We start from the raw sequence: 13,446 nt of genomic DNA, 5'->3' as shown, positions 1-13,446 counted from the left end.
ACAAACTAAACCATATAGTAGCATATAAACAAAGGCTATAGAGATGGACTGTAGCCTACACTTCTCCATCTCCTGTATGTTGTTACAGAAATGTTGGTGGCAACAGGTTTTATTACCCACACTCTTTTGAAATATTACTCATTCTATAGGTCGTCAAATGTGTTTTGGTTTGTGGAAATGTAACATTGAAACAAACGAGAACTCCTACCTGGTGCAGATTGTACGATGAATAAAGATGAAAGGTAAAGTAAAGCAGTAGTAAACACTCGATCAATAACAAACGCTGACAAAGGGCAGAGGATGTGTGAACGGCAAGGAGTCGGCAAGCAACTGAACCCAGGATCCTTCAGAGCCAGTGATCTCACACCAAAGATTCTATAAGCTCCCTCTATGCATTGTGACATCATAGAACCCAAAGAGTTAAAGTTTTTTCGACTTGGAATCTTCTGATAAGTCATATGTTTGATTGACAGGTGCCTGTATTAAATGGACCAAGTAATACTCAAAAGCTTTTGTGTAATTGGTCACTGTAAGAAATGGCATAGCTCTTTAGTCTAATATTTAGAATGAGACTGAAAATGACCCAAAGTGGAGCCTGAGTTGACTAAGTTTATATGTCTTTGATCGTGGACCATAGTTCAAAGTTCTCTGCTCTTCATGTAGAGCACTGTGACTTGAACCTCACTGTCCAAATACAAAACGTTAATATTTTCACTTACATAATGTCTTTGTATACATCTGTATACATTTGCATACGTTTGTTTTTATATGCAAAAATTACAGGTCCCTACACAAGATTTTCACAAGCATGAGTTCATAACTGTGTCATAAAGATCATGACAAAGTGAGGATAGGGTCTGTTACGAACATATTTTAGTCACAATGTACAAAGAGCAGAGAGCCCCCATAGAGGTCAGCCAGAAGCCAGTCTCTTTGAAGAGCAGGTTCTGCTCAATCAGTCCACCGTATGGCGGGTTCAGGAGTGGGGCCCCCCTGGGGCCACAATGTACCACCGGGACGCGGCTCCTCAGGCCTTTGGAAAGGAGCTGTGAAGGAAGTGCACGTCCTGCTGGGGAAGGAGGAAACTAACGACAAGTCTTCTCACCAAAACGGTGATGCTTTGATGGTCTGTTCGTAAACACGTGTGTAGGTTGGGATATCTCCCATTGAACAACAGGGGGGAGTTGGCTCCTCGGTATACCATCTGCTACATAACTTAACTGACATAAATACACAAATATATATTCATCCGGCCATACCAACTTACCATAGCAAACTTAAAAGATTATTCAAGCGACTTTTGGTACCTTGAAAGTTGCTATATAAATATAGGTTATTATTATTATGACCCATATCTGAATGTTGCATCTTTTGGAGAAATAAACTCAACAAAGTCATGACATTAATATTACGAGTAGTTCATTCTCGAGAGCCACCTCCACTGCATTTGAACTGGGGCGGACTGCTATAAATAATTGGAATTATTTACAGAACTAATAGTTTTTTACCAATTTTATTCATTGTAGTTAGAGAGGTATTGTGAAAACAATTCATTTTGAAATTAGACCAATGGTATAAAAAGGATTTGTCTATTAATGTCACTGAGGTAATCAAACACATTTGGAAAGTACTTTTTAATTTATCAGCACATGCTTATAAAAAAAGTAATAGCAAGAAACTGTTGAAATCTTTGTTAGCAAGTAGGAACTCACAGCAGTTTCCAGTATGATCCAGTTTTAAAGAGGGGTTGTGATTGGACGATATAGTGGAGCGGAGATTTCCGTTTTCAAGAGTATGTTGTGTTCTACGAAGACTGCATTTTATATGTGCTTTAACTATTATACTGAATCAATGCTCAAACTTGCTCAACATCACCAATACCTGATCAACGTTGTAATCAAACCCATAGAATGGAACCTATACTAAATCATAGTTTCGTTAATTCATCTGCATAAATATCTGTTTTGAACACCAAGACTACAAAACTTCCCTCCTCTTTTATCGTCAGAAAGCATTCAACTAAACTAAAATGTCTTGAAGTTCTCTTTGTGAGTTTGTAGGTGTTGGAGCAAGCCCTCTTTGGACTCTGAATGTTTTCCACACACCACGCACACACATCCTGCGTCCTGCGCGTGTGTCTGTGCGTGCTTCAGCAGGGTCAAGACGCAGTAGAAGGCCTTCCCACACAGTTTACATCGATGGGGGCCTCTGGGGCTCTGGAAAGGGGAGAACCTCCCCGGCCTTCTCCACCTGAAACCGGCGTGAGAACCGTTGGTTTTCCCGTGCTTCGCCCTCTTGAACCGCGGCGTCTTTAAACCCAACCATTCCCCGCCCCCCTCCCTCTGGCCACCCATTGGGTCTTTGTAGTTGCCTAGGGAACAGTCGTCGTGGGGCTGCTGCTGCTGCTGCTGCTGCGGCCAGGCGCCGGCTAGCTCCATCATCCCAGTGGATTCTCCTCCCAGGTGTGCGTCCACTTGGGGCATCATGGAGGACGTGGTGGCGAAGGCGCCTCTCTCCACCTCGCTCTGGGTGTTTCCAAAGCTGGAGGAGGAGGTCAGAGCGAGGTCCTGATGGAAGGCCTTAACGTGGCCGACCGTTGCCATGGAGTTCTGCGGACCGCGGGGCGGCCCTCCCACCGCCTCCTCCTCCTCCTCCTCCTCCTCACAGCACCACTCGTTCCGCTCCTCTTCCTCCTTCTTGACCTGGAGCTTCTCCAGCTCCTCTTGGGGTGTTCTGCAGGGCCATTCAGGAGGCACTGGGGACGGCAGGGAGAGAGGAGAGGTGGTTACAGGCAGACCACATTTCCTCTAAATCATGTCAATCCTATTTTTCGATTTACATGAGTGTATTCTGTCTACATATATCTTGACAATAATGGATTGAATTTATATAGCGCTTTTCTAGACATTTGCTCTACAGAGAAAGGGGGGGGACCTCACTAACCACCACCAGGGTGCATCACCCACTTGGGTGATGCACGGCAGCCAATCTGCGCCAGAACGCTCACCACAGACCAGCTTGAGGTGGAGAGTGAGGGAATTAATGAGTCAGCCGATTATACAGGAGGATGATCAGGGGGCCAGATTGAATGAGCCTGTTTGGGCCAGGACACCGGGGGAACCCCCTGATGTATATATATATAGCCAGTATTCAGATTGCCATCCCTATGTGTGTTTTTAACCTCATCTCGTTTAAAGTGCATGGTTATTTCTGCTGCGGTGACGCCTGCGTTCCCTCCCTAGGGATGCGCCACGGGTCACACAGGGCGGCGCACTGCGGGGGGGGCACCTGTGAGCTCCCGGCCCCCCTCCAGGCCGATCCACAGCGGCTCCTCCTCCTCCTTGATGCGGGGCGGCGCGGGAGGCTCCTCCTCGTCCCCCTCCTGGTCCAGGCTGTTGAAGCCGGGCCAGAGCCACTCCTCCGGTGGACCGTCCTCCTCTCCAAACGGGGCGAAGGCCTGGAACGCTTCTACACAGCCGGGAGGAGGAAGAGGGGTCAGCCAAAGCGGCGCACGGTGAGTCCGGACCACTCGCCGACCACTGGCCCCTCCACTGAACATGTTTCATTAGGACGCTCAAATACGAGAGCTCAGCGACTCTGGGAGGGATCCTAGTTCATGAATATTGTATCCTCATGAGATTCAACTCAAAATAAAACGTGCGACGATATACTTTTTTCATTGCGGACTGTCTAACATTTTGGCTCAAACACACAATGTTGTTGAACTTGAAATGTGAACACTGTTGTCCAACTGATATAGAGTCATTCATTCATTTTACAGTATTGAAACAACTAACCTGGATCTTGGCTTTGCTGCAGTAACAGATGACCTGTCAGCAACAACAAAAAAACACATTTAGGGTCAAGAGTTAATAAACAGTTGTGTTACGTTCCTATGTATTTGTGGGGTTTTGGTTTTCCCCCATTGCTGTTTTCCTCTCCCTGTCCTTAATTTTAGGACTACAGATACGGCTTTCCTGGAGTCCAGCATGTTTGATTGGTGGAGGCTAACCAAGACGTCTGCTCAAAGGCCTCCTCCTCTCTCATGCTCCATCAAGCTGGTGCATGATCACAAAGGCACTCATGTCCTTGCTGTTAGCTGTGCACTTTCTCTGGTTGGCTGCCACGGTGGTCATTGGGCTCGTATTCTGATTCAGTAGGTGCTTCTACCCTTGCCATATTTTGGCCTTATGTGTTAAAGGTTTCAGTGTTGCCCCTATAGGACGCTGGTAGGAGTGAGTGGCCTTTCATTTGGTTCCCAATTGTTCCCTGTTTTTGTTGAGCTAGGGAGCTAGGCTTAACCATTTTATCTGTTTGGAGCTATTAGACTACTTTGTTTTAAGGTAAGTCTGTTGTGTTTATTATTTTAGCCCAGGCTCACCCTGATGATATATAGCTTCCTTGACCTTTAAGGGAGCTTTATATATGTTTTTTGTTGCAATAAACCCTTTGTTTACTTGTGAAATGTGTGTGTCTGTACTGTTTGAGTAGGCTTAATGTTCTATACCCTAGACTTGAGGGTCGTAACAAGGTGTGTACAATTCAGCAAATATCAAAACCACAGAAGATAAGTAAACGTAGCAACGTACCATGTTGTTTAGAGAGATGCATCTCAAAGTTGTTCTTTCGATAAATGGTCTTTCCACAATCTGGACAGTGCCAGTGACTCCGTCCCTTAATCCTCTCCTTACAGGTACACGGCACAGTGAACCTTTCTGAACGATTCAAAGAATAACACAGTATAATGTTACACGACTCCCCATGACAATATAGACAGATTCATTTAAACAGAGAATATAATAAATAGTTATTTTACTGTCAGCTGAAACCTACCAACGTCTTTGTCAGTGTAATGAATGGCAAATAAATAGTGCCTCTTGATCAGATGGATTTCACTGGCTTCTGTAGCCTTGCAGCAGTAAGGACAGTAGCCCACGGAAGCAAACTTCAGGAACTCTTCACGTGACGTAAACGCACATAGGGGCTCTGAAAGAAGAAAAAATTTAAAATAAATTGATTCCGATAGAATTTTGAACAAATAGATAAATTTAATGCTACTGTAATTTTATATCAGAAATATATGAACTCATGGCTTTAGTCCACAACAACAATGGTTTAACAACTAGGTATATTAAGTGAAACATACATCAAAACCTATGCTTTGATGTAAAAAGACTATCAAATCCTATGCTTTATTGTTTGGGGGAAAGAGGGAAAAAAGGCAGAAACAGGCCATATATCGTACCACTGGATCGACTGGGGTTTCGGACTGGGAGAGGCTGACACATGAATCCAGGTTCTGGTTGTTGTGTGTTGGTGGCAGCGGGCTGGAAGGGAACTGGAAGGGAAGGGGAACAGAGCCTTGCAGTCCTTCCTTGTACTGGGAACTTCTTACCTTGTCCACTTGTGAGTATCCTGCATCGAACCCTTGTTGTTTGTTTATTATCTGCTATGGACCTCTTTTAAGACTAGTCTCAAATTAAGTATATAAATAAAATGTCAATTCTGAACTGAATCACAACCACTTTGATCACTAATTATGACCTTAAATATACTAGCAGACCTATTTCTCTGTTGAATCTCCAGCATAAGACATCTTTAATTGAAAAAAACAATGCTATCATTTGACACAATAATAACACAAATCAAAACAGGGGGGGGGGGGGGGTCTTGATGACATGTTGTCCACAGTTTACCCAAGATTGTAACGTTAAATTTGACAAATGCTCCCTCTAACAGTTTACAAAATAAAAACAGCATATCCATATTCGGATATGCCGAAATAAACATTAGCAGGGAGTGATTCATTCGTGCTGCATTACGTCTCGGAGCGTACGTAAAGAGATAATATATCGTAAACCTTCAAATATAACACTTCCCTGGAAGTAGACGACGATAGTGTGGTGTATTACAAACCATTTTCTGGCAACTTTGGTCTCAAAACAATATCCAGAAGGTTGCGTTGACGGTCCGCCTCTCGCTTCAGATGCGACGCCTGGTCCTCATAGTCCGTTATTGTCTTCTCGATCACACCTAGGATCTCCACTGCGGCGGAGCGCAGTCGTTCGTTAACATATACCCTGATCTCGTCTATTTTAGACATGTTTGAAGGATACATTTCTTCCCAACCTTCACCAAACGTTCAGGTTCACACCGAATATCTAGAATGCCAAACAACTGGTGGAGAAAAAAGGGTTTGCCATGCAAGCTCTGTCGCCACCTTCAGGACTGGAGGGTCAAGACTGTCGTGGGTTCATGACCCTTGGGAATAAGGTTGATAGGCAGGGGGAGGCTCATTGCTTTGTAAACTGTGCGTATATCTATACCTTTTTATGATTGTTAATGGGTAATTTAATGTTGATACCTTTATTGGTATTCCATTATTGTTTTGTACTTGTGGAAGATCGAAAACACTGTGATGTGATTTCCTTGATTTTGAAATTGTAACATGTGACTGCATACAAATGTGTCCACAGACATGGTGACTAATGTATGATAGTAAGCATTATTGGCCCTTAACACTAATATTCAGAAACAACACTGCCTCAGAAACAACACTGCCTCAAAAGGCTATTGGCTTAAGCAACACCAGTAGAGGCATATACTTTCCCCTGAACTTTTAAACGTTGCAAACGTGCAAAAACATAATTGTATATGTATGTGGCATTCAGTCCAATGCTTAAAATATATCTGTGGCATTCAGTAGGCCAATGCTGTGATAAAGTGTGTAAAGTATGACCAAGTGTTTCTTTCTGTTCAATAGATAGAACTTTATCAATCCCCTGTTGGAGAAATTTGTTAATGTTTGTCCCTATAAAACAATAATAGTAAAAAAAAAAAATACAAAACATGACGGTAACTAAGTAAGTCAAACCGTCCAACCTGAAGGCTCTACTTAACCACTCCCCCTACTCACTTCCACAAATGCAAAGCGAATAGAGCTGAGTAGGGGAGGGCGTAGCCTAACTAGTTTGTGAACAACCCAGAGAAACGCAAAGCAAATTTAATGTGAACATGTATGACCCATTTTTTAAAAGTTTCTCAAAGAGAGGGCATGTCCGGGCAAAAGAGGACGTCTGGTTACCCTACGTATGGGAAACCCATTTGGTTCCTACCAGTTCCACTGTTAAATAGCGGCCCAAATTGATGGGCGCTATCCTGGTAATTTCTCTGCGTGAGAAATACGAAGTGTGGCGTATGAGCGTATGCATGGGTTGAATTGCCTGTGTCTCACACCGAATGCGTCAGACTTGAGAGCCCTGCAAATATAAACAGAAAACAATGATTTGCAAATCATTTTGAACCTATATTAGATTGAATACACTTCAGAAAGCCATTGTCAGTTTTTTCATTCGAAAAATGTATTGACTCACGTTTCTATATCGTATCTGTCACATCACATATGTATCCAGTTTCGTTCAATCTTTTTTAAAACATACACAATTCCCCAATTCCAATGAATGAATGAATTTGGACGTTATGTAAAACAGATACAAATATAAACAGAGTAGAATGATTTGCAAATATTTTTGAACCTATATTAGATTGAATACACTTCAGAAAGCCATTGTCAGTTAACATAGTTTGTCGCTACATCTAGAAGTGCAAGTTTAAACTCTACCATGCAAAGCGAAAGCCATATATCAACAACACCGAGAAACTGCGCCGGTGTTACACCGAACCCTGCGACCTACCGAAAAGTGTGACCCCAGGGGGCGCTGTTGTACATTTTCTGCAACATGCACGTTTGCATTATAACAAAACATAAATAAAACATAAGATCTCCCCCCACCGGTGGGTCTTTCTTTTCTTGATACTAGCATTAATTCTAAACAGCGTTTCACACAGTAGCCTATAAAAGGAAATTCTCAAAGGTAACTCAGCACAATTTAACACTGACTGTAGTTTTTATGGGTAAAGAAGCAACAGTGAAGGACCGTACTAAACGCCCGGTCATTGTATGGGTCTGTAAAATGCTAATCAAATCAAAACAAATGTATTTATCAAGCACCTTTAATAAAAAGTTAATTGTTTGGGGGGAGATCTTATGTTTTATATATGTTTTTGTCATGCCTGTCTACGCTTCAAACTCGTGCATATTGCAAAAAGAATATGCAACAGCGACCCCTGGGGTCACACTTTTCGGTGGGTCGCAGAATTCGGCTTCTCTGGGCCCGAGCTCATCTGATGGAATGATGCAAAGTGGAAGTGGAAGTGTGCTGTGGTCTGACGACTCACATTCAAATTGTTTTTGGAAATGATGGATGTTGTGTCTTCCGGGCCAAAGAGGAAAGGACCACCCGGATTGTTATCAGCGCAAAGTTCAAAACCCAGCATCTGTGATGGTATGGGGGTGTGTTAGTGCCCATGACATGGGTAACTTGCACATCTGTGAGGGCACCATTAATGCTGAAAGGTACATACAGGTTTTGGAGCAACATATGCTGCTGCCAAGCCACATTCTGGACGTGTTACAACAGCATGTCTTCGTAATAGAAGAGTGCGGGTACTAGACTGGCCTTCCTGCAGTCCAGACCTGTCTCCCATTGAAAATGTGTGCCGCATTATGAAGCGCAAAATACGACAACGGAGACCCCGTTGTACATCAAGCAAGTTGTACATCAAGAAAGAATGGGAAAGAATTCCACCTACAAAGCTTCAACCAATTTGGTTCCTCAGTTCCCAAACGCCTTTTGAATGTTAAAAGGAAAGGCGATGTAACACAGTGGTAAACATGCCCCTGTCCAAGTTTTTTTGGAACGTGTTGCAGGCATCGAATTCCAAGTGAGTGAATATTTGCATATATTTGAACGTTAAATATCTTGTATTTGTATTTGTATTCAATTGAATATAGGTTGAAAATGATTTGCAAATCATTGTATTCTGTTTTTATTCCCAACATTGGGATTGGGGTTGTACATCTCAGTGCCAGAATAGGTCTTATGGTGCGTGACTCAGAGCAGACCAGTAGAAGTGTGCATACGGTTTCTTCACCGGGTTTGCATGGTAAAGCTCTTGGCTTCTTAAACGACCAGTGGGATATTGGATGAGCTAATCACCAGAATCGAAATATTGAATTACCAAAGACCGTTGTGAAATTTAAGAAAACTTGTGCATTATAGCTTCAGAAATGCACAAATAAATACAATTATTTCAGATTCCGACTATTTGAAAATAAATATAGAGTTGTATATTCATCAGTTAATCGTTCGAAATGGTTGACCAATCAAGGTTTGCTGTGGTAGAAGGCACATAGGCCTACTGTTATTCTGTCCTTCTCTTCACTGCTTCTCTTTTTCTTCTTGGCCTCAACCTGGGGGAGAGGCCACCAAACCAAACAATGATGCAGCAAGAGAATTTCAATATCCTCATCGGTCATTAGGCTCAGTCAAAACAAGCTTAGTCTCAAGAAAATCACGGAGAGTAGTCTGATATCAGGCTACTCGTGAAGGCCAGGGTTTATAAAGCAGTGTACCGGTACTTTAAGAATGAGTGTGTTAAGCCATCTTTCAAACGTTGTGATTTGAATGGTCTTAACTGTTATACATTCACAAGTGCAAAATTACAGATTCTATAAGGAGTTTTCATCAGCAGTCATCTCACCTTGTCTTTTCTACCACCTCCACCACCATTACACATAGATGAGGAAATCAAAATAATTTGCCAACCCACTTGGCATAAGTGATTATCAGGACAATATTTTGATTTCAGAATACCAGTTTATTGAACAATTGTCAAACAAATAAGGAACAATTAATCTCACAGAACATGTAAGAATAAGGCTTTGCCTATATGGTTTGGTATTTGAAGTTAAGACTGCACATATCAAGCTGAGAATATGTGCTTTTGTGTCGCAGTATGGTCTAGCGTACTTCTTTGCTCCTGAAGAGACGTCAGTGAATCCCTTCCTGCATCTCAGGTTTGAGGGGTCAAAGGTATAGCCATATTCACAGCAGTGAACCCCGTCAGAACAACACTAGCCCTGCAACAACAAAATCAGCAATGGGTCACTTTCAAAATAGTCATCAGAAGTAGTGCTTTCAATTCATAACTTGTTCCTTTCACAACCGCATAACTTGTGGTGTTCTCCGTATGTATTAATAGCTATATTTAACTACTGCTATAGAGCCTGAGAGAGAGTGGTGATGGTTACCATGTGGTTAGGGCAGCAGCTCCAGCCGTGTGCAGTGCCCTGACAGCAGGAGGTCCCCGATGGGCAGTAGGAGACCGCATCACAGTACATCCCTCCCATGCCATCGGACCCTTCCATCTCCTTCTAATAAAAACAAGAGAATTACATCGATATCAAATCACTCCAAACAGACGTTTCTTTTCATGTTGTTTTCTTTTCTCCTTGCTTCTTTCATTCCGTCCTTCCTTTCTGATCAAGACAGGACAGCCAGCCTACCTCTCTGAGCCTGAGGATCCTGTTCCATGTCTTAGTGGCTGGGTGTACTGGGGACCCTCCGGGGCTGAGAGCCTCCCCTATGTCCTGCTTGGCACAGGGAGTGTTTGGGAAAGGGGTTTAGCAGCAGGACAACAAAAACTAAATAAACACCATAATGGTAGAATGAAACGTGCACATTGAAATGTTTAATTTTCACTTTCAAATGTTTAAAGATGTATTCATCAAGATATCTAACTGTAATTAATTAAACACAGCAATGGCACGAAAATAATGGTTAAAAAATAATACATACTCCCTAAACTAGTGACAAAGGTTCACCTGTTCCACAGTTCTTTCCTCACTTCAATTTCCCTATTATAGAGTAAAACAATAGCCTGGCTCCGCCCGCCTAAGTCCTTCTTCTCAATCTTAATTTCCCTTCAGTTCTACGTCTGGGTCTGCGGTATTTTCTCCGTCCAAATTTTCTGCGTCCAATCAGCGAACGGAGGGAGTGGCTGAGAACAATGTCATTAAGTCAGCTCTCGTTGACGGACATCTTCACGCACGGTGTTTGGTTTGTTTTCAGCCTGCGGGCAACGTGATTTCCGGCCAAACATTAGCGATTGGTTATGGCAGATCCAGAGTGGCACTGGGCAGATCCAATAGTTTTAAACTTCAACGGACACCCGCCTTAAAGTGAGTTAACATTTGTCAATTGAGTAGGTCCAGACTCTCTGTGCAAATGAAAGAAGTACGAGAGTCTGCCCTGGGACCAGGCTAGTAAAACAATTCCTCAATACACTAATAAATAAATTCAAACAAAAGGTTCTCTGTTGTTCCACTTGATTCGAAAAAAGAAAAATGGAGTTCCTGTCGTGGAAATATCAATCATAACTATAAAATACAATTATATTAACCTTTTTTATATGATTGCTATTCGCATGAAAATGAATTGTATACATTCTATTTCATGAATTGTATACATTCTATACATCCTAGATATATCTCCCTTCCTCTCGCTGACTGAGCTCTGAGAGCTGTTAGTATCGATTGAATTTGCATTGCCACTGTAGCCAGGAGGTCTGATACTTTAGGCCATGCCAATCGACAGACTTATTTGTTGTGTAGATTCCTTTAACTGTCTTGCAGCCTTGCTTTTCAACTTGCAGACATATCCACTTCACACAGTGTATTGCAGTTTTACTACTACTACTATCTTTATAGGTCCATGTAACTACTCACAAATATTTTGCTGGCCGCTGTCCTAAATATATATTTTTATTTATCGGTTCCACTCACAGCGGTGACGGGGCAGCAGAGCCAGCCACCGCCCGCCCCTCTGCAGCACTCCGTGCCCGAGGGGCAGGAGCCGTCGTCTTCCTCTCCGCAGTCGACCAGCCGCCCCCCCGGGCCTTCAGCTCCTCCCTGACCCAGAACAGCCCGCTGCCCCTGGAGGCGTGAGAGGGGAAGGGTAGAGAGGGAGCCGGCCGGCCCCCCATGGATCACCTTCTGCCTCATGGGTAAGCGGAGCAGTGGATGGCCCTCCCTCGAACACGTCTGGGTGCTGACATGACAATCCCAGCCGTTTGGACAGCAGTGGATCATGTCGGAGCAGCACACCGCCTGGGAGAGAGGGATGCACAGGGGGGAAGGAGCAGGGTCTAGTTATTCCCTGGTTCCCTGGTCCCAAGGTCTGTCCCCTTGAGCAAGCGGCCTAACCGTTAAAAGCTTGTTAAAAGACCCAGTTTGGCGTCTCCAAACTGTTCACCATAAGGCGCTTTGGATGGAAATGTGTGACAGAATGAACATGAGCAGACACACAGACACACACCTGTGCGTAAGGGCAGCATTGGTATCCACCGACAAGGTTCTGGCAGCAGGTGTTGTCATTTGAGCAAAGCGATCCATCCGGACAGACGACGTAGCAGGAGACTTGGACACTCCACCCCACGGCCACGACCACTAGGACCAACACACTGTAACACCACATCTGGAGCAAGAACAGTTGGTCTGATTAAAAATGAGGTGCAGAGAGCTGTGTATTTGGCAAGCAGGTCAGGGATTGGGTGAGGGTTGGTCAATTGTGTTGGGGACTGCCTACGTTGTGGTGCTTTCCCATTGTTTTCAAACCCTCACCACGCAAAATAAAGGAAAACTACTCACCCCCCTCACTACCTTTATCTCTGTCTATTTCTTTATCTTTGTCTATTTGTCCCATTGTTGTTACCTTTCCTTTACCTATGCAAATGGCATTACAATGGCTTGAATCTTGAACAACACCTATTTTCCAAATGTGTGGTTGTCACTTACCTTTTCAGCCTGGCAGTGGTTGGATCTCTTCCTATCAGATGCAGCGCATCACATTTATTCAGTTCACTCAGAATAGCAGAACTATTTATATGCCAACTTATGAGGAAGTAAGAAATACTGCCCTCCCCCCCTTTTGGTTGCTGTTATTTAAGGGTTATCTATATGGCAAGTCAGTTTATGGAATGCCATTTAAGTAAATATAAAATAAAATATAACCGCAAGCGGTGATTAACGGGGTCCGAGCAAAATGAAAAGTCAAGAACATACAGAAGATATTTAAATATGACATAATTAGGAAGGGAAGATGTTCCCCTTAATGCCATACTGTGTCTTGGCAGTCAGATTCTTGGAAACTAATGAGCCGGAATGTTGATTGGCTGATGAATTTCAGGTGCTGTTCAATGTTGTGTTTCTTACATGAGTGTCAATGACAGAATGTCATGTTCAGCTTGTTCATAATGCTGTGATGGGGATTCGAACACTGAACCTAAGAATCACCAGTACAAGGTATTATCCCATTGAGCCAATGACATTCCTGAACTGCATGAAGCCTCATTGACCATTGATAAGCACACGTCAAGAAAACTCCAAGCACACATTTCACAAGAGGATTAAGGGCTTTCTTAAAAGAGTATAGATCTGAAAATTTGCAATGTTAATGGTATCCACCTAATGATAGCCGTATAGTAGTTATACAATAACAAAATGGTCATATAGGCAAAATGGGTTGAGACTGTGGACGATTGGCT

The 13,446-nt window shown here is 43.1% G+C and overlaps 2 protein-coding genes across 2 annotated transcripts; both read right to left on the bottom strand.

Moving 5' to 3' along the window:
- Positions 1 to 1,573: 1,573 nt before the first annotated feature.
- On the bottom strand, positions 1,574 to 6,153 carry LOC307085251 (uncharacterized protein). The gene is made up of 7 exons (XM_079749952.1): positions 5,917 to 6,153; positions 5,246 to 5,338; positions 4,834 to 4,986; positions 4,590 to 4,715; positions 3,798 to 3,830; positions 3,289 to 3,468; positions 1,574 to 2,755 (listed from the first exon to the last, which is right to left on the bottom strand). Exons 1-7 carry the CDS (start codon positions 6,116 to 6,118, stop codon positions 2,025 to 2,027), a joined length of 1,518 nt encoding a protein of 505 aa, XP_079606078.1. The 5' UTR covers positions 6,119 to 6,153; the 3' UTR covers positions 1,574 to 2,024.
- Positions 6,154 to 9,804: 3,651 nt separating this feature from the next.
- LOC307084699 (progranulin-like) lies at positions 9,805 to 12,739 on the bottom strand. The gene is made up of 6 exons (XM_079749172.1): positions 12,698 to 12,739; positions 12,219 to 12,377; positions 11,687 to 12,010; positions 10,409 to 10,492; positions 10,154 to 10,276; positions 9,805 to 9,982 (listed from the first exon to the last, which is right to left on the bottom strand). Exons 2-6 carry the CDS (start codon positions 12,375 to 12,377, stop codon positions 9,977 to 9,979), a joined length of 696 nt encoding a protein of 231 aa, XP_079605298.1. The 5' UTR covers positions 12,698 to 12,739; the 3' UTR covers positions 9,805 to 9,976.
- Between the last annotated feature and the right edge of the window lie 707 nt (positions 12,740 to 13,446).

Source organism: Pollachius pollachius (genome assembly GCF_949987615.1).
Source record: "Pollachius pollachius genome assembly, chromosome: 13".
Lineage (NCBI taxonomy): Eukaryota > Metazoa > Chordata > Actinopteri > Gadiformes > Gadidae > Pollachius > Pollachius pollachius.
This window is presented reverse-complemented; position numbering and strand designations above follow the sequence as displayed.

Bases quoted from the DNA above. Each gene is read 5' to 3' on its own strand.
- LOC307085251 (XM_079749952.1), bottom strand. From the start codon at position 6,118: ATGTATCCTTCAAACATGTCTAAAATAGACGAGATCAGGGTATATGTT. The intron at 4,987-5,245 runs GTACGATATATG...TTCTTCTTTCAG, and splicing joins AAACCCCAGTCGATCCAGTG to AGCCCCTATGTGCGTTTACG. The intron at 3,469-3,797 runs GTTAGTTGTTTC...CCGGCTGTGTAG, and splicing joins GCAGCAAAGCCAAGATCCAG to AAGCGTTCCAGGCCTTCGCC.
- LOC307084699 (XM_079749172.1), bottom strand. From the start codon at position 12,377: ATGTGGTGTTACAGTGTGTTGGTCCTAGTGGTCGTGGCCGTGGGGTGG. The intron at 10,493-11,686 runs GTGAGTGGAACC...TGTGCCAAGCAG, and splicing joins TCTGCTGCCCCGTCACCGCT to GACATAGGGGAGGCTCTCAG. The intron at 10,277-10,408 runs GTAGGCTGGCTG...TGTTTTTATTAG, and splicing joins GGATCCTCAGGCTCAGAGAG to AAGGAGATGGAAGGGTCCGA.